Here is a 25,675-nt window from a genome sequence, read left to right as displayed (position 1 = left end):
AGAACACATCTATAGGATATTTTAAAGGGACTGCTCTAAATGGAAGTACTGATAAGGCTAAATACAACTCACCAGAGAAAATAAAATCACAGCAAATATAGGCCAACCAAATACAAAAAGAAGGGAAAAATAAATCCGCTATAAACAAAATCAGTCAAGGAAAACACAAAGGAGCAACGAATAAAACACCTAACATATAAAGAGTGGAGGAGAAAGAATAAGAAAGGTGAGAAATAAAGAATCATCAGAATGTGTTTATAATAGCACAATTGAGATAAATTTAGATGGTTAGATAGTAAAGAAGCTACCCTAGAACTTTTGGTAAGCATGAATCCAAAGCCTGCAATGACAGTAAGTACATATCTACCGATAATCACCCTAAATGTAAATGGACTGAATTCACCAATCAAAAGACACTGTGTAATAGAATGGAAAAAAGAGCATGACCCATCTATATACTGCTTACAAGAGACTCACCTCAAACCCAAAGACATATACAGACTAAAAGTGAAGGGGTGGAAAAAGTTATTTCTTGCAAACAATAGGGAGAAAAAAGCAGGTGTTGCAGTACTTGTATCAGACAAAATAGACTTCAAAACAAAAAGGGTCACGAGAAAAAGAAGGATATTACATAATGATAAAGGGGGCAGTTCAACAGGAGGATGTAACCATTATAAATATATATGCACCCAACACAGGAGCACTGACATATGTGAAACAAATACTAACAGAATTAAGGAAGGAATAGAATGCAATGCATTCTATTTTAGGAGACTTCAACAAACCACTAGCTCCAAAGGACAGATCAGCCAGACAGAAAATAAGTAAGGACACAGAGGCACTGAACAACACACTAGAACAGATGGAACTAACAGACAACTACAGAACTCTACACCCAAAAGCAACAGGAGAATACATGTTCTTCTCAAGTGCACATGGAATATTTTCCAGAATAGACTACATACAAGGCCATAAAAAGAGTCTCAGTAAATTCAGAAAGATTGAAATTCTACCAACCAACTTCTCAGATCACAAAGATATAAGACCAGAAGTAAATTGTACAAAGAAAACAAAAATGCTCACAAACATATGGATACTTAAAAATGTGCTCCTTAATAATCGATGGATCAATGACCAAATTAAAACAGAGATCAAGCAATATATGGAGACAAATGAAAACAACATCACAATGCCCAGAATTCTGTGAGATGCAGTGAAGGCAGTTCTAAGAGGAAAGTATATAGCAATCCAGGCCTATTTAAAGAAGGAAGAACAATCCCAAATGAATAGTCTAAAGTCACAATTATTGAAATTGGAAAAAGAAGAACAAATGAGGCCCAATGTCAACAGAAGGAGGGATATGATAAAGAGTAAAGCAGAAATAAATAAAATTGAGAAAAATAAAACAGTGGAAAGAATCAGTGGAAAAAAGAGCTGGTTCTTGAGAAAATGAACAAAACAGATAAAACCCTAGCGAAATTTATTAAAAGAAAAAGAGAATATACACACATAAACAGAATCAGAAATGAGAAAGGAAAAAATCATGACGTACCCCACAGAAATACAAATAATTATTAAAGAATTGTATGAAAACCCATATGCCTACAAGCTGGAAAACCTAGAAGAAATTGACAACTTCCTAGAAAAATACAACCTTCCAAGAGTGACCCAGCAAGAAACAGAAAATCTAAACAGACCAATTACCAGCAATGAAATTGAATCGGTAATAAAAAAAGTACACAAGAACAAAAGCCACAGGCCAGATGGATTCACTGCTGAATTTTATCATTCTTTTAGAGAACACATAATACCAATTCTACTTAAAGTTTTCAAAAAAATAGAAAAGGAGGTAATACTGCAAAACTCATCTTATGAAGCCGGCATCAGTCTAATACCAAAACCATTCAAACACCCCTCAAAAAAAAAAGGAAATTTCAGACCAATATCCCTGATGAACATAGATGCAAAAATACTCAACAAAATATTAGCAAACCAAATTAAAAAATTCATCAAGATGATCGTACACCATGATCAAGTGGGATTCATCTCAGGGATGCAAGGATGGTACAACATTCGAAAAGCCATCAACATCATACACCACATCAACAAAATGAAGGACAAAAACCACACGATCATCTGCATAGATGCTGAAAAAGCATTAAAAAATTTTCAACATCCATTCATGATAAAAGCTCTCAACAAAATGTGTATAGAGGGCAAATACCTCAACATAATAAAGGCCATATATGACAAAAACTCAGCCAACATTGTACTTAACAATGAGAAGCTGGAAGCTTTTCATGTAAGATTGGCAACAAGACAGCGATGCCCACTCTCCCCACTGTTAGTCAACATAGTACTAGATATCCTAGTCACAGCAATCAGAAAAAACAAATAAATCACATCCAGATTGTTAAGGAAGAAGTTAAACTGTCACTATTTGCAGATGACATGCTATAGTAAATCAAAAACCCTAAGGACTCCACTCCAAAACTACTAGATGTAATATATGAATTCAGAAAATTTGTGAAGTGCAAAATTAATATACAGCAATCTGTTGCTTTCCTATACACTAATGATGAGCTAGCCAAAAGAGAAATCAGAAAAATATTTCCTATCACAACTGCATCAAAATGAGTAAAATTGCTAAGAAAAACCTAATCAAGTGAAAGATCTATGCCCTATACCCTGAAAACTACAAAATACTCCTAAGAGAAATTAAAGAGGACACTAACAAATGGAAATTCATCCTATGCTCTTGGTTAGGAAGAATTAATATTGTTAAAATGGCCATCCTGCCTAAAGCAATCTACAGATTCAATGCATTCCCTATCAAAATACCAACAGCATTCTTCAACGAACTTGAAAAAAGTTTTAAAATTCAAGTGGAACCACAAAAGACCCTGAATGCCAAAGCAGTCCTGAGAAGGAAGAATAAAGTAGAGGGGATTTCACTTCCCAACCTCAATCTCTTCTACAAAACCACAATAATATAGACAATTTGGTACTGGCCCAAGAGCAGACTCATAGACCAGTGGAACAGAAGAGAGAATCCAGATATTAACCCAAAAATATATGGTCAATTTATATACGATAAAGGAGCCACGGACATACAATGGGGAAATGACAGCCTCTTCAACAGCTGGTGTTGACAAAACCAGACAGCTACATGTAAGAGAATGAAACTGGATCATTGTCTAACCCCATACACAAAAGTAAATTTGAAATGGATCAAAAACCTGAATGTAAGTCATGAAATCATAAAACTCTTAGAAAATAACATAGGCAAAACTCTCTTGGACATAAACATGAGCAACTTCTTCATGAACATGTCTCCTGGGCAAGGGAAACAACAGCTAAAATGAATGAGTGGGACTTTATGAAGCTGAGAAACTATGTACAGTAAAGGAAACCATCAATAGAACAAAAAGGTACCCTGCAGTATGGGAGAATATGTTCATAAATGACATACCCGGTAAAGGATTGACATCAAAAATATATAAAGAGCTCACATACCTCAACAAACAAAAAGCAAATAATTTAATTAGAAAATGGTCAGTGGAGCCGAACAATCAGTTTTCCAGAAAACAAATTGAGATGGCCAACAGGCACATGAAAAGATGCTCCAAATCGCTAATCATCAGAGAAATGAAAATTAAAACCACAATGACATTTCTCCTCACACCAGTTGGGTTAGCCACCATCCAAAAGGTAAACAACAACAAATGTTGGCGAGTATATGGAGAAAGGGTAACCCTCCCTCCAACACTGCTGGTGGGGATATAAATTAGTTTCCATTGTGGAAAGTAGTATGGATATTCCTCAAAAAACTCAAAATAGAAATACCATTTGACCCTGGAATTCCACTTCTAGGAATTTACCCTAAGAATGCATCAGCACAGTTTGAAAAAGACAGATGCACCCCTATATCACAGCACTACTTACAATAGCCAAGAAATGGAAGCAACCGAAGTATCCATCTGTATATGAGTGCATAAAGAAGATGTGGTACATATACACAATGGAATATTATTGTGTTAGAATAAATCCTTAAGAGGAAAATAAATCCTTACCATTTGCAATAACATGGATGGAGCTAGAGGATATTGGGGCAAGAGGGTATTATGCTCAGTGAAATAAGCCAGGCAGAGAAAGACATATCAAATGACTTCCCTCATCTGTGTAGTACAAGAACAAAGAAAAAACTGAAGGAACAAAACAGCATCAGAGTCACAGAATCGAAGAATGGAGTAACAGTTACCAAAGAGAAAGAGATTGGGGAGGATGGTTGGGAAAGGAGGGATATGAGCAAAAAAGGGGCATTATGATAGGCACACATAATGTAGGAGGGATCATGAGGAAGGCAGGGCAAAACAGAGATGACAAGTAGTGATTCTATAGCATCTTGATACTCTGATGGACAGTGACTGTAGTGGGGTATGTGGTGGGGACTTGGTGATGGTGGTAGTGTAGTAACCATAATATTGCTCATGTAATTGTACATTAATGAGACCAAAATTAAACATTAAAAAAGTAGCATTCGTATTTCATGTTTCTCTGTAGAGACCTCCTAAGTCCATTTACCGGCGCCAGACAGACCCCATGGTGACATTGTCCTCCATCTTGGAGTGTATCATCAGTGACATGAGAGAGCTTCCAAATGTGAGTTCATTGCATACATATGTACAGTAGGTTTTGCAAGGCCCTTTCTTGTGTGTATGATTACAGGTACAGGGCAGTAGATAGAGTCATACCTGCCTGGACCTCCTAATTTTTCTGTATATAGTTGTTTCGTTTTTTCTTTTAACAGTTTAGTTAAAGAGGAAGTCAGACCTGTTCCATTTAGAAAGATTCCTTTGAGAGTTGGTAGCCACTTAGACAGGTAAAATGTGAGTTTTCAGGAATTGGCTCTGGCAAGTGTTCTTTGCTCATTAATGCTGGATTTTATTTGCACAGACATACCCTTTCCACACTCCAGTCAATGGAAAGGTTGTCAAGGACTACTACAAAATTATCACTCGACCAATGGATTTACAAACACTCCGTGAAAATGTGCGTAAACACCTTTACCCATCTCGGAAAGAGTTCAGAGACCATTTGGAACTAATTGTAAAAAACAGTGCAACCTACAGTGGTAAGAATCACCTGATCCTTGACTACAAAGGTCACCTTTCAGATCCTTATTTATCCCTTAATAGTCCTAAATTCAGACTAGCTTGGACACTGAAAGGACACACAATGTATTGAGGCTTTTTGGGGTTATGAAAATCATGTATACATGTTTTAGTCATTTAATAAATACTACTATTTTTTAGAAGAGACTAATAAATAGCTAACATTTATTTAACATTTTCTAAGTGCCATGCACTGTGTTAAGCACTTTATATCTATTTACTTACATACTGTAATTCTCAGGACAAGCCTGAGCTTTTTGTTTTATTAAGGGGTCATTGATAAACTCTCTTATGAAGGTTTCACATGAAAAACAATGTGGTTATCACTACATTTACCTGTATCATCAAGACCTCCCTCACACCCCATTGAAGTCACAAATAGTGTTGCTGCTTATTCCCACTTTCTAATGCACCCTCTGTATAATTTGGAGTGTGTCTGTTAAAATGAAAGAATTTCATGGTGAGTAGTGGTGGAAGAAGTGGGCCTAAGTAAGCAGAAGGGAGAGAGACTCTGTGTGGATGGAACCTGTTCAGAAACTGCGCTTGTGACCATATTTTCTGTATGTGAATCTTTGATTTGATCTACAGATCTTTTAACGTAGGGGCAGTTATATGTCCATTTTGCTCAAAAGCTGGCGAGGCAAGGAGGAGGAAATCTGTTTTCTGAGTCTTAAAAGAGTGTAAAAATATAGCTTCTGCATGTAAAGGATAAAATTTTCTAGTTTCTAGTTGTGTCCTTGACCATAGGTTCATGTATAAACGTAGGGATTAAGAGTACAGCCAGAGTATGAGTAATGGCTCTGCCGCTTATTAACTGAGTTACCTCAGACAAGTTCTTTAATCTCCTCAGTTTTCTCATCTGTACAGCTGGGACAGTAGTAGTACCTAGATTTGAAGACCTTTCACAAGCAGGCCTAACCCATTTATCTAGTCTCATCACCTGTGACTGGATCACACAACTACTGTAGACTCCTGCCACACTCAACATATATTTCACTAAATATCCTATGCTATTTCTTCACGTCTTTGTACAGTCTTTGCTCTTGGAGTGTCCTTTCTTCCTTTTCAGTGGTAAATTTTCATTCATATTTCCAGACCAGTTCATATCATCTCTTCAAAAAGAGTTACTCAAATTGCCTAATGTATCCATTTTTCTGTCCTTTTGCTCTCCAGCACAATTAAATCTATGTTTTTAGGTATTGTTATGTTATATATAATTACTTATATGTCTGATTCTCCCACCACTTTGTGTCCTCCTAGAGAGACCATGTCTTACTCATCTTTGTATCCCCAGGACCTAGCAGAGTGCCAGAAACATAGACAAGGGAAGAATAACTTTGTTAGGTCCAACTGTCATTCAAGTTGCAAGGATAAATACTTAAAACAAAAATCAGATTGGAAGGGGAACGGAAAGCTATTTATTGACTTTGAAAATATGGAGTTTGAGGTATCTGTGGGTCATTTAGGTGGAGATGTTAGTAAAAAATATATAAGAAAATTTTAAAGTTAGGACTGTCTTACAGCCTTACATCCCTCTCTCGCTCAATCTTCTTTGTTCCTAAGACCAAGGTGGTGGTCATACTGTTAAAAAGTAGCAGAGATGTGAGTACAAGTATATCTTATGTAAAGCCTATGCTCTTGACCACCATGCTCCATATACTCCTCCACTTACTCATTTCCCATGTGTACCTCACAACTCTGCAGTGGCCTTCTGCAGAAGTACTAGCAGCCTCCTAACTGTGGGTGGATCAGATGGCCTATTTCAGAAATACCTTTTATTTTAACAGCTTTATTGAGATATAATTTGTACGCTATATAAATCACCCACTTAAACTGGTCAGTTTTAATGTGTGTTGTACATGTTGTAGCATGTATCAGTATTTATTACCTCTTTTTATTACCACATGATATTCCTTTGTGCAGAGACCCTGTTTTTAAAAAATCTGTTCATCAGTTTATGGACACCAGGTTGTTTGTGCTTTTTGGCTAATACAGATATGCTGCTGTGAACATTTATATACAAACTATTATGTGGATATTTGTTTTAATTTCTCTTGGATAAATATCTAGGAGTGGAATTGCTTGTAACAGATGGTAACTCTATGTTTAGCTTCTGAACTGCCAGACTGTTTCTCCACAGCAACTGCACTGTTTTACAATCCCAGTGTGTAGTAAGAGTTCCAATTTCTCCACATTTTTTGTCAGTACTTGTTATTTATTGTCCATTTTTTTATTTTAACCACCTTGTGGATATGAAGTGGTATCTTACTGTTGTGTTCATTTGCATTTCCTTAGTGACTAATGATGTTGAGCATCCTTTTTTCCCTCTGTCTTTGAAATAGAATTGACATACAGCACTGTGTAAGTTTCAGTGTGTAGCATAGTAATTTGACTTAACATGTGTTGTCAAATGATTACCGCAATAAGTTTAGTTAGCATCCACGATCTTACGCATGTGCAATAAAAGGAGAAAAATTTTGCTTCATTTGGATGAGAACTCTTAAAATATACTTAACAACTTTCCTATATATCCATACAGCAGTGTTAATTATAGTCATCATGTTGTACATTATGTCCCTTGTCCTTAATTTATCTTATAACTGGAAGTTTGTGCCTTTTGACCACCTTCCTATAACTCTGTTGCCCAACCCCACCTCTGATAAGTCTGATCTCTTTTTCTGTGAGTTTGGATTTATGGTAGTGGTGGTGTTGATTTTTTTGGATCCCACATAGAAGTGAGATCATACAGTATTTGTCTTTGTTGTCGACCATTTTATCATGTGCTAAGAATAACTTTCTTGAACTTTTAAAGTTCATTTTGCACTGGTGACCACTTGTTCCTCCTCAATCATCTCCCTCTTCTGGGGGGACTTTATCTAATCATTTCCTATCTCTTTATTTCTCATGACTTAAGCTGCCAAGTATCCACTGATATCACCATCTTACACTAAATTTGCTTAAATTAGGGCAACTGTAAGTAGGAGGAGTGTAGAAGATCATTCAAGGATTTTCCTAAAGGAGTTCAGGGAAATTAAAATAACAGTCTGAGATGGGACAGGGATTGTTGTGTGGCAAAGGCTTTGGAGTAGCCATATTTTGGGAGGACATCATAAAACAGAAGTTCTGTAAATGAAAATTGCAATCACAAATTTTATATGCTAAGTATGGAAAGATATAAATCATGCATTGATCTTCACAGCCATCTTTCAGCAGATTGTCATTCCCTGACTATAGTATCATTTACAAGGTATTAAAGGAAGCAGTATTAATAGTAGTAGTACTGTGTGTGGAGATACACAAATAAGGAAGAGTTAAAATTAGTTTATTCATACATAGTGTGGACCTGCAGTGTTAAGCCCTGAAAAATGGAGATAAGACTAGTATACCTGTCTAACTCAGCAGCAAGGCTGGTGCCTGGCACATAGTTGTATTAGGTGCTTGAGGAAATGTGTTTTAAGTCTGAAGAGGTATTAGCAGCTCTTGTCTCCTAATCTTAATGGTGCCCTCTCATAATGTTCTGCTGTAATTTAGGTCCGAAGCACTCACTGACCCAGATCTCTCAATCCATGCTGGATCTCTGTGATGAAAAATTCAAAGAGGTAAAACATTTAAAATGAGAGAAAGGCAGTATAATTTGAAGGTGGTCGGAGGAGGGTTGAGGAAATAGGACACTAACAGAAAGAGGAATAGAGGAGTGTGTGAGTAGCATATCTTCAGTATGTTAGAGTCTGGAAGGGACCTTAGAAATCAAATAGTCCAATCCTTTTTTTTAGATGGAAAAACTGAAGTTCATAGAAGAAAATGACTTGTCCTGGGCACCATGACTACTAAATAGTAGAGATAGGATTAAAATCTAGAACCCACATAACTCTTCAAAAAGGGCCAAGGAAAATGACTTGCCAGGAAGTCAGCTGGAGCTAAGAGACAGTTCTGGTAGGGAGGAATTTTAATTTTTAAAAGATAATGTGTCTATATTCCATCTTCTTACCAAAAAAAAAATAGGAAAAGGCAACTTACAAACTTATAAAAATATACAATTGATAATGATGTTACTATGAAGTAGACATCTCATAAAAGAGGATTACCAAATGATCGATAAACATGAGAAAATTCTCAACTTGATCACTGGGAAAATGCAAATTTAAACCAACATACGTACCTGAAGCTAAAATTAAAAAAAAAAACAACAAAAAACAAAACCCTGAAAATACTGTGTTTGTGAGGATGAGGAATAATTAGAACAAGTTTTTCCTAGTATAGTCTTAAATCAGTGCATTATGCTAGATTCCCTTATAGAGAAGTCAGTAATCACCAATAACGCGTTCAGTGCTTTCAGCAATAGTGTTGTAGCAGAAAGAACATGATATTAAAATCTAAGTTGTTCAAGTGTTTTTGTTGTTGGAACTAAGCTGTTGAGACCCAAGAATGTATATTTTTGATGATCTATAGGAATAGAAGATAGAATACCTAAGAGAGTGGTTGGTATATCCCTTTGATGCTTTTGGATGTATTGGTTGATACCTCTCTTTGATCTTTTACTGGAGTATCATTTATCTGGACTTTTTGCCTGGAACTGAGTAGCTGACAATTCAGTTAGAATTTCTTGCTCAAGGGAAATGGACAACTGAACTGTAAATTCTCCTCAATTTTTTGTGGTGATCACACCTCAGGAAAGCTGCTGTCTTTCCTTTTGCTTTGTTTTCTGTCAGAAAGAAGACAAATTGGCTCGTTTAGAGAAAGCTATCAACCCCTTGCTGGATGATGATGACCAAGTGGCTTTTTCTTTCATTCTAGACAACATTGTCACCCAGAAAATGATGGCAGTTGCAGATGTAAGTTGTCTTCATGCTAAATATTGTGAATATAGTAAAGGGGGAAGGAAAACAATAGGATTTGCATATATTATGTATGTTGGGGAGTCTGGAGGGTGGTATTTATCGATTCAAAGTGATATAATTTTAAAAACGAACCTTTTTGCTGTGTGAGGCATTATCATTGAAAGATTGAAATCAAAGAGGCCGAGAACCCTATAGATATAGAGGCTTATTCTGCCTGTTGTTGTCATTCAGTATTTCAATGTTCCTGAGTAGCTCTGTAGAGAGATTAGGATGCCAGCTAGTGGGAGGCTTTGAATTTAAAGGTGCTTCACGACAAATGACAGTTGTAGGCATATGTTACATATGTGCAATGCTATAAAACGTCTGGATGGAGCTGGGGATAAGAAATTTTAATTATAAGTATAGAGCAGGAGATCTTACCCTATCAGAGCATAGGAACCTTTAAAGGACTCCATGAACCCCTTAAGTTATATGCAAAGTTTTATGTGATTATGTCTTTCTGAGGAGAGAGTTGGGTGATTATGTCTTTCTGGGGAGAGAGTTCATAGCTTTTGTCAGACTCTTAGGAATATTACTGATTAGGTTGAGAATTTCTGGTACAAAGAATGATTTTTCATTTAATTATTTCTCATGCTTTCTTTTAACTAGTCTTGGCCATTTCATCACCCAGTTAATAAGAAGTTCGTTCCAGATTATTACAAAGTGATTGTGAGTCCAATGGATTTAGAGACTATACGTAAGGTGAGTGGTTTGTTCTAAAATGTCTTTTTGGAATCAAGTAACTTTGTATGCATATCTGAGTCCCTGATTCTTTTAATCACAGGAATCAAGTAACTTTGTATGCATATCTGAGTCCCTGATTCTTTTAATCACAGAATATCTCCAAGCACAAGAATCAGGGTCGGGACAGCTTTCTGGATGATGTCAACCTCATTCTGGCCCACAGTGTTAAGTACAATGGTGGGTATTTCTCCTTTTCCCTCCCTCTTTCCATCAGTCTAACCCTCCAATATTAGTTAGCATTATTCAAATTTAAGTGCATGAAATAGCTTTGAGCATTGATAGCAGAATCAGTCAGGTGACTTTGCCTTTTTTAAAAAAACATACTTTAGTGTACATACTCTGTAAAGTTTGCTAATTTTAATGATGAAAAGGAAATTCACACTTCCTTTTTAACTTTGGAAAGCACAAAAAATGAGATGAAAATGAAAATCAAATGGATATCTTTTTGAGGTTTGAGCCATCAGTGTTTTCCATGAGATATAAAACTCACCAATGCCCCTGGCACTTAGATGAAACTTAATGAAAATATGTGACTGTAGATGATGGTGAGCTTCTTCAAACCATGGAGTTTTTGCTCAGTACATGAACTGATTGAATAATATATGCCAGCCAGCTACTTACTTATGTGCTCACAACTTAATCTACCTATAGGAAAGACAGAGTCACTCTCTTTATGTGATTCAAACTCTAATTGGTAGACAAAGTTAAAATGCAGCTTGACAAGGGCTATATTAGGACAAAGTACACTTCAGACACAGACTATCACTTTCACCTTAAGGGTTAGGTGATAAAACAATCCGACAGAAGTTCAGTTTTGAATGACGTGCTTGTCGATAACTAAACACTGATTGAGCACCTACTACATACTGTTTAGTGATCAAAATGTAGATGAGCTAACAAATAAGGCATATATCAAAATATATCCGACATGTATTGTTGAAAACATGATTGATTGATTACTCAATCATACGATTGATTACTCAACTGTATGTATAGAGGGGGTTGCAGACTCAGATCCTATCGAGGAGGACATCATTGAATGACATTGGGCTCAATAGGGACGGATGAACTGGAGAGCACATACCCCATGTAAAGAGATCAATCACTATTTTTTTCTCAGTTGTTGCCACAGGTGAGAGCTATAAAAGGAATAGTTGGAGGATAATTTTCACTTTTTCATTGTGTGTACTTAGTGTTTGGATTTTTAAAATTGATCATGCTCATAATTTAAAAAAAGTTAACTTACATTTTTGGAAGGATGAATAAACCAGATGACATCCAGAATTTCGACTTGGAGAACTGGTGCCACTGATTAATATAGGAAGAGTGGTTTTGGAGAAGTGGTAGATGCAATCTGGGATGTGCTATACTGAGGTAGAGCATCCAAGTGAAGACTTTTTTTTTGTATCAGTACTCTACAATTACATGAGGAACTTTATGTTTACTAGACTCCCCCATTCACCAAGCTCCCCCCTCATGCCCCATTACAGACACTGTCCATCAGCCAGTAGTGGTAAGATGCTGTAGAATCGCTACTTGTCTTCTCTGTGTTGTACAGCCCTACCCATGCCACCCACCAAAATATACATGCTAATTATAATGCCCCCTTTCTTTTTTCCAGTACCTTATTCCTCCCTTCCCACCCATTCTCCCCAGTCCCTTTCCCTTTGGTAGCTGTTAGTCCATTCTTGGGTTCTGTGAGTCTGCTGCTGTTTTGCTCCTTCAGTTTTTTTCTTTGTTTTAATACTCCACAGATTATTGAAATCATTTGGTACTTCTCTTTCCCTGCCTGACTTAGTTCACTGAGCATAATACCCTCTAGCTCCATCCATGTTGTTTCAAATGGTAGGATTTGTTTTCTTCTTATGGCTGAATAATATCCCTCTCTGTATATGTACCACATCTTCTTTATCCATTCATCTGATGATGGACACTTAGGTTGTTTCCATTTCTTGGCTATTGTAAATAGTGCTTCGATAAACATAGGGGTGCATCTGTCTTTTTGAAACTGAACTCCTGCATTCTTACAGTAAATTCCTAGGAGTGGGATTTCTGGGTCAAATGGTATTTCTATTTTGGGTTTTTGAGTAACCTCCATACTGCTTTCCACAATGGTTGAACTAATTTACATTCCCACCAGCAGTGTAGGAGGGTTCCCCTTTGTCCACAATCTCACCAACATTTGTTTATCTTTTGGATAGCAGCAATCCTTACTGGTGTGAGGAGATATGTCATTTTGGTTTTAATTTTCATTTCTCTGATGTCTAGTGATGCAGAGCATCTTTTCAAATGTGTCTGTTGGCCATCTGAATTTCTTTTTTGGAGAACTGACTGTTCGGCTCCTCTGACCATTTTTTAATTGGATTATTTGCTTTTGTTTGTTAAGGTGGTTGTGCTCTTTATATACTTTGGATGTCAATCCTTTATCGGATCTGTCATTTATGAATATTCTCCCATACTGTAGGATACCTTTTTATTCTATTGATGGTGTCCTTTAATGTACAGAAGCTTTTCAGCCTGATGTAGTCCCACTTGTTCATTTTTGCTTTTGTTTCCCTTGCTCAGGGTAAGATGTTCATGAAGAAGTTGTTCATGTTTATGTCCAAGAGATTTTTGCCTATGTGTTTTTCTAAGAGTTTTATGGTCTCATGACTTACATTCAGGTCTTTGATCCATTTTGAATTTACTTTTGTGTATCTGGTTGACAATGATCCAGTTTCATTCTCTAGCTGTCTATTTTTCCAACACCAGCTGTTGATGAGGCTGTCATTTCCCCATTGTATGTCCATGGCTCCTTTATTGTATATTAATTGACTATATTTTTGGGTTAATGTCTGGACTCTCTATTCTGTTCCATTGGTCTTTGGGTCTGTTCTTGTGCCAATACCAAATTGTCTTAATTACTGTGGCTCTGTAGTAGAGTTTGAAGATGAGAAGCAAGACTCCCCCCTGCTTTATTCTTTCTTCTCAGGATTACTTTCGCTATTTTGGGTCTTTTATGGTTCCATATGAATTTAAAACTATTTGTTCAGTTCTTCGAAGAACGCTGTTGGTATTTTGATAGGCATTGCATTGAAATTCTATATTGCTTTATGCAGGATGGCCATTTTGACAATATTAATTCTTCGTAGCCAAGAGCATGGGATGTGTTTCCATTTGTTAGTGTCCTTTTTAATTTGTCTTAAGACTGTCTTGTAGTTTTCATGGCATAGGTCTTTCACTTCCTCGGTTAGGTTTATTCCTAGGTATTTTATTCTTTTTGATGCAATTGTGAATGGAATTGTTTTCCTGATTTCTCTTTCGGCTAGTGTATAGGAAAGCCATGGATTTCTGTGTATTAATTTTGTATCCTGCAACTTTGCTGAATTTAGGTATTTGTCTAGTATTTTGGAGTGGATTCTTTAGGGTGTTTTTTGTACAATATTATGTCATATGCAAATAGTGACAGTTTGACTTCTTCTTTACCAGCCTGGTTGCCTTGTATTACTTTGTTTTGTCTGATTGCCTTGGCTAGGATCTCCAGTACTGTTTTGAATAACAGTGGGAAGAGTGGAAATCTCTGTCTTGTTCCTGATCGTAGAGGAAAAGCTTTCAGCTTCTCACTGTTATGTATGACGTTCACTATGGGTTTGTTATATATGGCCTTTATTATGTTAAGGTACTTGCCCTCTATACCCATTTTGTTGAGAGTTTTTACCATGAATGGATGTTGAATTTTGTCAGATGCTTTTTCAGCATCTGTGGAGATACCATGTGGTTTTTGTCCTTCTTTTTGTTGATGTGGTTGATGATGTTGATGGATTTTCAAATGTTTTACCATCCTTGCATCTCTGAGATGTATCCCACTTGATCATGGTGTATGATCCTCTTGATTTATTTTTGAATTCGGTTTGCTAATACTTTATTGAGTATTTTTGCATCTGTATTCATCAGGGATATTGGTCTGTAAGTTTCTTTTTTTTGTGGGGTGTTGGCCTGGTTTTGGTATTAGAGTGATGCTGGCTTCATAGAATGACTTTGGGAGTATTCCCTCCTCTTCTACTTTTTGGAAAACTTTAAGGGGAATGGTATTATGTCTTCTCTTTATGTTTGATAAAATTCAGTGGTGTATTCATCTGGCCCAGTGGTTTTGTTCTTGGGTAGTTTTTTCATTGCCGATTCAATTTTCATTGCTGGCAAGTGGTCTGTTTAGGTTTTCTGTTTCTTCCTAGATCACTCTTGGAAGGTTGTATTTTTCTAGGAAGTTGTTCATTTCTTCAAGGTTTTCCAGCTTATTAGCATATAGATTTTCATAGTATTCTGTAGTGATTCTTTGTATTTCTGTGGGGTACATCGTGACTTTTCCTTTCTCATTTCTATTTCTGTTCTGTGTAGATTCTCTTTTTCTCTTAATAAGTCTGGCTAGGGGCTTATCTGATTTGTTTATTTTATCAGAGAACAAGCTCTTGGTTTCATAAATTTTTTTCTGTTGTTTTATTATCCTCAATTTTATTTATTTCTTCTCTGATCATATTATGTCCCTCCTGCTGATTGTGGGACTCATTTGTTGTTTTATTCTTCTTTGTCCAGTTTAGATAATTGTGACTTTAGACTATTCATTTGGGATTGTTCTTCCTTCTTTAAATATGCTTGGATTGCTATACACTTTCCTCTTAAGACTGCTTTTGCTGCGTCTCACAGAAGTTGGGGCTTTGTTCTGTTGTTTTCATTTATATCCGTATATTGCTTGATCTTTATTTTAATTTGGTCATTGATCCATTGATTATTATGGAGCATAGTGTTAAGGATCCATTTGTTTGTGAGCCTTTTTGTTTTCTTTGTACAATTTATTTCTAATTTTATACCTTTGTGGTCTGAGAAGTTGGTTGGTAGTATTTCAAATCTTTTTGAATTTACTGAGGCTCTTTTTGTGGCCTAGTATGTAGTCTATTCTGGAGAATGTTCTGTGTGCACTTGAGAAGAATGTGTATCCTGCTGCTTTTGGGAGTAGAGTTGTGTAGATGTGTGTTAGGTCCATCTGTTCTAGTGTGTTGTTCAGTGCCTCTGTGTCCTTACTTAGTTTCTGTTTGGTGGATCTGACCGTTGGAGTGAATGTTGTATTGAAGTCTCCTAGAATGAATGCATTACGTTCTATTTCCTCCTTGATTTCTGTTAGTTTTTGATTCACAAATGTTGGTGCTCCTATATTGGGTGCATATATATTTCTAATGGCTATATCCTTTTTCTGGACTCACTCCTTTATCATTCCCTTTGTCATTATGTAATGTCCTTCTTTATCTCTTGTTACTTTCTTTGTTTTGATGTCTATTTTTTCTGATACAACTATTGAAGTCCCTGCTTTTTTCTCCCTATTGTTTGCATAAAATATGTTTTTCCATCCCTTGACATTTAGTCTGTGTATGTCTTTGGGTTTGAGGTGAATTCTTGTAAGCAGCATAAGGATGAGTTACACTGTGTCTTTTCATTGGTGCATTTAGTCCATTTGCATTTAGGGTGATTATCGAAAGATACATACCTACTGCCATTGCAAGCTTTGGATTTGTGATTACTAAAATTTCATGGGTAGTTCTTGAGTATCTAACTGTCTAACTTGAGTCTCTTATTAATCTATTATAAACACAGTGTGATGATTGTTTATTTATCTCCTTTCTTATTCTTCCTCCTCCATTCTTTATATGTTAGGTGATTTATTCTAGTCTTATGAGTGCTTCCATCTAGAGCATATACTTTAAAATATCCTGTAGAGGTGGTTTGTCGGAAGGGAAATTCCCTCAAACTTTGCTTGTCTGAAAATTGTTTAAACCCTCCTTCAAATTTTAATGATAATTTTGCTGGATACAGTATTCTTGGTTCAAGGCCCTTCTGTTTCATTGTGTTAAATATATCCTGCCATTCTCTTCTGGCCTGTAAGGTTTCTGTTGAGAAGTATGATGATAGCCTGATGGGTTTCCTTTTGTAGGTGACCTTTTTTCTCTCTCTGGCTGCCTTTAATACTCTGCCCTTGTCTTTGATCTTTTCCGTTTTAATTATTACATGTCTTGGTGTTGTCCTCCTTAGGTCCCTTTTGTTTGGAGTTCTGTGTGCTTCCTTGGTCTGAGACACTATTTCCTACCCCAGTATGGGGAAGTTTTCAGCAATTATTTCTTCAAAGACACTTTCTATCCCTTTTTCTCTCACCTGTTTTTCTGGTACCCCTATAATGTGAATATTATTCCGTTTGGATTGGTCACACAGTTCTCTTTATATTCTTATATTTTCGGAGATCCTTTCATCTCCCTCTTCCTCAGCTTCTCTGTATTCCTATACTCTAATTTCTATTCCATTAACCGCCTCTTGCACCTCATTCAGTCTTCTCTTAAGTCCTTCCAGTGATGGTTTCATTACTTTTATTTCCCTCCTGACTTCATCCCTTAGTTCTTGCATATTTCTCTGCAGGTCCATCAGCATGGTTATGACCTTTACTTTTAATTATTTTTGAAGTAGATTGGTTATATCTGTCTCCCCAGGCCCTCTCTGTGGGGTTTTCTAAGTGATTCTTGACTGGACCAGATTCTTCTGCCTTTTCATGGTGATGGAGGTGGTCATAAGCAGGTGGTGCATGTGACAGGTGGGAGAACAAAGTCCCTTCTTGCTTGCTGGTCACCTTACCTTATCCCCTTCTTGTGCCAGTTACTCACTGGTAGGGAGCAGTGTCTGGGATAATCTCCTGAGCTGCCGTGGGTGGCACATCCCTCGGGCTAGCCTAGATCCCTGCGGGGAGTGGTGGATGTGTAGCGTGTGTTCTTCTGTGGGGACAGTGCGCCTTCCTGCCTTGATCCGGCTTCCTCTATCTGTGCTGGGCAGCTACAAACTAGGAGGAGACTCTGTGTGGTTGCTGTGGGTGGGGTCGCTCTGGCTACTGAACGGCTGTGGCTGTTCTGCCTGTTTGCTTGCAGCGCTGGCAGAGGGGAATGATCGGCAGGCTGCTTATCACCACAACGGGCTTTAGGGCTGGGTTACCCTCCAGGGGCTTGGGCACCTCAATTTCCTTAGGATTCCCAGCCTGCTGGGCTGACTGTGCCAGGACGATTCCATCCCGCTGTGAAGCCCCTGCCCCTTTAAGACTTAAAAAGCACCTGCTTTTCTTTTGTCCCAGGGAGTCGGCTCTGGGGAGCCGCTCGCAGTCTCTGTCTTGGATTTTCCGTTTCCGTTTCTGTAATATCTAGTACAGCATGCAAGTCTGTCTGTGCTCCCACTGCAGATTACTAGGGCTGGTTATTTATCAGCCCTGTGCTTCCACTTCCTCCCCACTCTAATTCTTTTCCTCCCGCTGGTGAGCTGGGTGCGGTGGGAGGAGTGCTCTGGTCACGCCAGGTCACGGCTTTGAATGTTACCCTTTTCATGAGATGCTGAGCTGCAGATGTACATGTAGCCTGGCTGTTTTACTGTATCTTCTGGTCTCTCTTTTAGGCATAGTTACATTTGTTGTATTTTCAAAAATATATATTGTTTTGGGAGGAGATTGTTGCTGCTCTACTCACGCCGCCATCCTGAGCTTCTTTGGTCTGTGCATCTATCCTCTGCACACTGTTGTGGCTACTGATGCTGTGTGTTACCATCAGACAGAGTGATTCCCCTCACTTTATTCTTTTTCCAAATTATTTTCCTATTCTTTTTCCTTTCCACATAAATTTTAGAAGAATCTTGTCTGTATCTACAAAAAACTGTTGCTGGGACTTTGATAGGAATCGAGTTAAACCTACATACTAGTTTCAATGAATTGACTTCTTTACTCACCCTGTCTTATTGTTAGTACTAGAGATCTCTATCATCCTTTAATGTCTTCTACAGTATAGATACATATGTAATAATTTGTTTAACTATTACCTGTTTGGCATTTAATTTATTTCTGTAATGCTGGTTTGCAAGTAGCTTTTTACTATTTTTACATTTCATGGATATCATTGTGCACTTATACCACAATATCTATTGGAAATTTTAATAGAAGTTCTGAAGTTATGTTCTAAAAATTGTGCCTGTTCATAGTAAAAGTAACAGTGAGGGAAAATGCCTATTTCCCTACAACCTTTCCAACACTGGTGATATTGAAAGTCTTCACTAATCTGTAAAATTCAAGTATGCAACTTAAGGCAAAATTTTATATCATAAATAAAAAAGAAAAATTAGTTCATGTGTGACTCTCAAAAGGGCAAGTGTTAAATGAATGTTATTATGACGGTTTCTCAAAAAAAATCTACTTTTGTTTTTAAGAGTACGGTGGCTGTATTAGAGGGAGATTGCCCATTGGTAATTGATTTCTGTTAGTTTTTGCTTCACAAATGTTGGTGCTCCTGTATTGGGTGCATATATATTTGTAATGGTTATACCCTCTTTCTGGACTCACCCTTTTATCATTCCCTTTGTCATTTGGTATTTCATTTCCCTGAGAATACTGCTTTGTTCAAGAATTCTTTAGGGTATAGGCTAGATATGTGATGTCTGTAACTTACTAGCAAACTCTCTTCTCTTACATACTGTATTGAGCTCATAGATAGTGATATATCAATCTTTGGTGTAAGGCAGCATCTTTACTTAAAGTCTTGTACTTGTGGTGAGTGAAATAGAACAATATGCCAGTCAGCAAATATGCACCAGAATATATTAGGAATACAAAAATGTCCATGTTTTCTTTTCCTTTTAATTCTTTTTATTAATGTGTCTTTGATATACACTCTTATAAAAGTTTCACAAGAAAAATGATGTGGTTTACTACATTCACCCATAAATTATTGAGTCACCCACCATACCGCAAGTACTGCAACTCCTGCTTTTTTCTCCCTATTAGTTGCATGAAATATATCTTCTCATCCCTTCAGTATTCAGTCTTTGTATATCTTTGGGTTTGAAGTGAATTCCTTGTAGGCAGCATATATATATATACATATATATATATCTATATATATATATGTATATATATATATAGGTCTTGTTTTTTTATCCATTAAGGACTCTATGTCTTTAGATTGGTGCATTCAGACATTTTACATTTAGGGTGATTATCGATAGGTTTGTATGTATAAACATTGTAGGCTTTAGATTCTTGGTTACCAAAGGTTCAGTGTTAGCTTCCATACTATCTAAGGATCTAATAACTTAAATCACTTGGTATGCTGTTACAAAAACAATTAAAGGTTCTTTTTTTTATTCCTTTTTCTTCCTTCTCTATTCTTTATATATTAGGTATCATATTCTGTACTTTCTGTGTATTCATTGACTGACTTTGGGGGTAGTTGATTTAATTTTGTATTTGCATAGTAATTATCTCTTCTTTCTCTACTTTGATTTTCTTACCTCTGGTGACAGCTGTTTACCTTAGGAACACTTCCTTCTATAGCAGTCCCACAAAATACACTGTAGAGATTGTTTGTGGGAGGTAAATTCTCTCAGCTTTTGTTTGTCTGGAAATTGTTTAATCCCTCCTTCAAATTTAAATGATAATCTGGCTTGTAGATTATTCTTAGTTCGAGGCCCTTCTGCTTCATTGCATTAAATATATCATGCCACTCCCTTCTAGCCTGTAACATTTCTGTGGAGAAGTCTGATGATAGCCTGCTGGGTTTTCCTTTGTAGATGATCTTTTTTTCTCTCTCTGGCTGCTTGTAATGGTCTGTCCTTATCCTTGAACATTTCCATTTTAATTATTTTATTTCTTAGTGTTGTCATGCTTGGGTGCCTTGTGTTGGGAGGTATGTGCACCTCCATGGCCTGAGAGACTATCTCCTACCCCAGATTGGGGAAGTTTTCAACAATTACCACCTAATGACACTGTCTATCCTATTTTCTCTCTATTATTCTTCTGGTACCCCTGTAATGCAAACATTGTTCCATTTGGATTGGTCACACAGTTCTCTCAATATTCTTTCATTCCTAGGGTTCCTTTTTTCTCTCTGTGCCTCAGCTTTTTTGTTGTCCTCTTTAGTTTCTGTTGCATTTGCCGTCTCTTCTACTACATCTAACCTGCTTTTAAATAACTCCATCATATGTTTCACTTCAGATATGGGATTTCTTAAGAGATGAATCTCCATCTAAATTCGTCTGTGAGGTCTTGAATATTTTTCTGCACCTCCATGAGCATGGTTATGATTTTTATTTTGAATTATCTTTCAGGAAGATCAGTGAGTTCAGTTTCACTTAGGCCTTTTTTTGGTGCTTGTGATGTATCCTTCTGAACCAGGTTCCTTTGGTGTTTCATATTTGTATGTGGTGCCCTCTAGTGCACAGAAGCTCTAATTTCTGGAGCTCCTCAGTCCCTGGAATGATGTTAGGGGTTGCAGGGGAGTGGCACTGGTGCCTGGGGGTAGGAAAGCGCTATTTCCTGATTCCCATCTGCTGTGCCTGTCTCCACTGTTGAACCAGTGGGCCGAGCACACAAGTGTAAGCCTCTGTGCTTTGGGTTTGTAGCTGCCGTAAGCGGGGCCCCCCTCTGGCTGGTCTGTTGCTTCCATAGCGTTTGCCTGTTTGTGAGCCGGTGCCAGCAGGCCAGGAGGAAGGAGCAGCAGGCTGCATATCACTGTCGGGGTCCTGGCAGCTAAGAAGCCAGGCAGGGGGATGGAGCGCCTGAAGCTCCTGAAAGTTTCCAGCCTGCTGGGCAGAGTGTGCCTGTACAGTTTTGTCCACCTGTCGTTTCTTCTGAGCAGCAAGCTGTGTGCAATCCTTGCCCCTTTAGCAGCCCTCTCTCTCACTGTTAGGAAGTCTCTCAGACTGCCTGCCTTTCTTTTGTTCCAGAGCAGCGAGATGTGGATCCCTGTTTTCCACAAACAGCTGGAATCTCAGTCTCTCCACGTATTCCACCTGTCTTAGCTTTCCAACCCCACCAATCTCCAGAGCACCATGCAATGTAGGTTTGTGCTCCCAAAGCAGATATCCAGGGCTGGCTGTTCAGCAGTCCCAGGCCTCTGCCCTCTCCCTGCTCTGTTTCTCTTCCTGCCACTGGTGAGCTTGGGTGGAGGAAGGGCTTGGGTCCCTCCAGATCATGGCTTTGGTATGTTATCCTGTTCTGTGAGGTCTTGTCTTTTCCCCAGGTGTGTGCAGTCTGGCACCGCCTTCTTTCCTATTGCTCTTTTAGGATTATCTGTATTAACTATATTTTTGTATTTTACGTGGTTTTGGAAGGAGGTCTCTGTGTCACCTCTCACAGTGGCATCTTTAATCCCATAATCAAGTCCATGTTTTTTTTAAAATTACCATTTGGGACAATAAAGGTTGTTTGTTAGGAAAAGGAGATACAGAAAAACATGCTTTCCTTCAGCCTTGAAGTTTCTGTAATGTATTTTCAGAGCAATCATGTAGTGCTAGGAGAAACAAAACAAAACCTTACCATGAGGGATATCAATCAATGTTAACTTACCCCATGTTTATTCTATATAAGCTATTGTAGTTCGGCATCTTGTGGAGTTGTGAGAAGAGTGTAGCAAGAAAAATGGGCACAGCTAGACTTAGTGATCTAAATCTATTAAGTGATTGCTCTAAGCTCTGTGAAAGCCGGATGTGTCTGCCTAATACCCCTAGAGCTTAGGATAAAGCTTGGCATATAGTAGATGCTGAGTAAATAGCTACTGAATGAAGTAATGGCCAAAGATAGGGGCACAGTACCAGGAAAGAGTGGAAAATGGTATTATAGAAAACACAGGATTAGAGAGTTTCGAGGAAGAAGTGATTCTCAGTTGCATATTTAACATAGGGCTTCTAAGTTCAAGTTTGAAAAATGTTCATTGGATTTGACAGTTAGTGTATCATTGTTGACTTGCTGAGAACAACTTTAATGAAGTGTTGTTTAAAACTGTCTCATTCTCTGACATGGGTGCTCCTTTCTCTATCATCCCATAGTACTTTGTGCGTTACTGAGATTAGGAGTTTCTGTACATGTTCTTCATGAGGCCGTGAAGGGCATCAAGGATAAGGACCTGTCTCTTGTTTTTTTGTTGTTGTTATTGTTCTGTTTTTTTTTAATGTTGTATCTTTGTGTCACTAGAGCTTGGCACTGTACCTGGCTTATAGTAAGTGCTGAAAAATGAAGAGTCAAGCCCTATTATAAATTGTATTCTACCGGAAAAGATGTTTTGATGTGTCTGTATTATTTTTCTAATTGTTGTAGAGATGTGAATGGGTATGTTTAGACAAAGCTGTATATATACTGTTAAAGTTGCTAAGTGGAATGATAGTTCATTTGGGGGAAAAAAAATTTTTCAGGCAGCTGGGGCTTTTCTTTGGGTAGGTCCTGAATGTAAATCCTAGCCTTGCCAAGTGATATTTATTACCCCAGTTCCCCTCTGGATAGTTTCTAGCCTCTTGAGTTTCTAGTCCAGATTCTGACTGAGGTTCGTTACTCAAGTTTGAGAAATCAGACCTTTTATGTCAGAAACTATGAATCTTAACTTGCATTTGATCCACCTTCTGCATAATAGTAAAGAGACTAGATGAAGTCTGGAAGATTAGATTCACTTTTCTTTTTACTTTTTTCTGGACCTTCTTTGAGATAATGTATCTATGAATTGGGAGAGGCCAAGCTCATCTCTTTGATCTGTGGATTGTGTGTAGTTAAATTTGTTAATTCTAGTTTTTTAGAAATTAGCTGTGCAGATTTTTTTCTTTTCTTTTTAAATCTGACACTTGTTTTTTTCTGATAAAGCTTTCTGTCAATCTGAGATTTTATTTTTCAGTTTTAATGATTCACATCGGAACACATGCATAATCACCCTCATTAATAATTTATGCTTGTTTTGGCAGACTACTCATTTTCTTATGGAGAAAGGATACTTTTAATATTGGTGTAAAAGCTCCCAAAGGAAATGTGAGCTTAGAAGTGATCACAAACCTCTCCCTTGTTGTACAGCATTGCTCACCAACTAGACTGGGCTTTTTCTCTGAGACCTTTCAGATAGCAATAATACGTGCTTTCTCTAAATAGAACCACAAATCTTAAAACTTTCCTGTCTTCTCCTTACCTCACTGAATAGGTAAATTAGCTTAGAAATGACAGAAGGAGTTTTCTTGATTTTGGTAGAACATCAGCTTTCCCAAGCTGCCATTGGAATTACACTATTTAAGAACATTGAGATTTGAATAATATGTAGGCTGCTGACAATCCTTGTTTGAAGTGAGGCAAAATATAAACAAATGTATTTCTTTGACAAGGCATTTACAGTTGCTTTGCTATGATTTAATAAGAAGAGACGGAGAAGCAAAATATCTTCAGAAAACATTTCTTTTTGTAAATGGGTAGCTTATTCTCCTGTAGGACCAGTGATAATTCATAGTTAACCTTATTTTTCATACTCATTTTCATGTCATTCTGGAAACTACTCTGTGAGTTCTCATTTCCATGAAGTAGCCCTTTACGGACTGGGAACTTGGAATTCGGTTTCTACTTATTCTTTTTCCCCACACGTTATTTACCCCAGTACCTTTATTATTCCCACAGAGGCCCTGTTAGCTTTGTGTGTCTCTTTACTAGACTCCTTTTCTTCATAAGCTCTAACACCTAAAGCTAATTGTTCTAATTTTAGGAAGCTTCTGATTGCTGGAGAATATAGAGTGATATATTTAGCTTTATATGGGGTGTGGTGGGGGGAGGGGTTATGGACTCCTTTGAGAGTCTCATGGTAAACCACAGGTCTTCTATCCAGATAAATGTATATTACATATATAATTTTGTTTACAGTTTCAGGAGTTTCATGTATTGCTCTTCCATTACGCCCCATTCAAGAATTCCTGGTAGAGGTAGAGATAAGAAAACATCTGGGTATTTTTATTATTTTTCAGTGGTGTTAACATTCGTTTGCTAACTCCACCACCATGTTTAATCAAAACTAACTTAAATGCTACTTTGCATATATATAGTAGAGTCATAGAGGTAAATAGTTTAAACCTTGTAACCCTTGAGAACATGGATTGTCAAAAACTGAGATGAGCCACAAACAGCTAGTAATCAGAACACAAGACAAGTGTATCAGCTATGTAAACTATTTTTTCATATTCTGCTGGTATTATTAGGTATTTCTCCAGAGTTGAGTGTCCCAAAGAAAATAGGGAGAGAACAGGTCCCATCTTCAGAATGGTTTAAAGTAAGAGAAAATTTTGCAAATTATGAAAGTGATTTTTCCCTGTATTATAAATGAGACTGTTGCGATACTGAAGGGTTAGTTCATGTTTAAGTTTCAAAACTGAAGTATACTAAGGGCGAAATTATTAATCAGTAGGCTGGAATTTTAGCCATGGGGCAGATCCCTATAGGTAAAACAGCCAGTACACTGTCCGAAGCTGATGTTGTACTGGCCCGGTGAAGGCAGCCCGTGACTGGTATGCAGTCTGTTTTCTCTGGCATCATGCATCACTGTCAAGATGAAAGTATTTCTGATAACTTTGGCAGTCGATCACCATCAGTATTTTGGGGACCAACCTACTGATGACCCTGGGAGATTAGATCTCTAGAAAACTTGAGTTGCAGTCTTCCGTCACTCAAAATATTCTTGATTATAAGCCAGCTATGGCTGGCTTTTATTTATGTCCTGAATACCTTTATAGATGACTTTCTTTAGTTTTCTTTCTGTTGTATTTGTGTTTGTTACAGTAGCCTGTGTGAGGACACAACGTTATTTTATCTTTTAAAGATTAGATGGTCTTTACTTGTGAGAGCTTTTATCTGAAAGAGACTTAATTGTAAAATCACTTGTAATAATCAAGTAGGTATGGCATGAAAACTTCACAGGCACATGTGTATGTTTTTAATCCTTTACATTCTGATAAACAGTAGGTTTAATTCAGGGATTAGCTCCTCTGTGGAGCCTTTCCTTTATTCCTTTTCCTCTCTTACCTCCCAGAATTGGCCACTTCCTCCTCTGT

The 25,675-nt window shown here is 37.4% G+C and overlaps 1 protein-coding gene across 1 annotated transcript in view; it reads left to right on the top strand.

Moving 5' to 3' along the window:
* LOC130682320 (transcription initiation factor TFIID subunit 1-like) overlaps positions 1-25,675 on the top strand; it is a 154,065-nt gene that overhangs the window by 58,524 nt on the left and 69,866 nt on the right. The window contains 6 exon segments of the mRNA XM_057496703.1: positions 4,564-4,662; positions 4,957-5,134; positions 8,706-8,773; positions 9,884-10,006; positions 10,661-10,753; positions 10,888-10,972. Of these exon segments, the coding sequence (XP_057352686.1) occupies positions 4,564-4,662; positions 4,957-5,134; positions 8,706-8,773; positions 9,884-10,006; positions 10,661-10,753; positions 10,888-10,972 (646 nt within the window).

This window comes from Manis pentadactyla, assembly GCF_030020395.1.
Source record: "Manis pentadactyla isolate mManPen7 chromosome Y unlocalized genomic scaffold, mManPen7.hap1 SUPER_Y_unloc_5, whole genome shotgun sequence".
Lineage (NCBI taxonomy): Eukaryota > Metazoa > Chordata > Mammalia > Pholidota > Manidae > Manis > Manis pentadactyla.
Note: the sequence above shows the minus strand (reverse complement) of the source record. Positions and strands in the feature narration are given on the sequence as shown.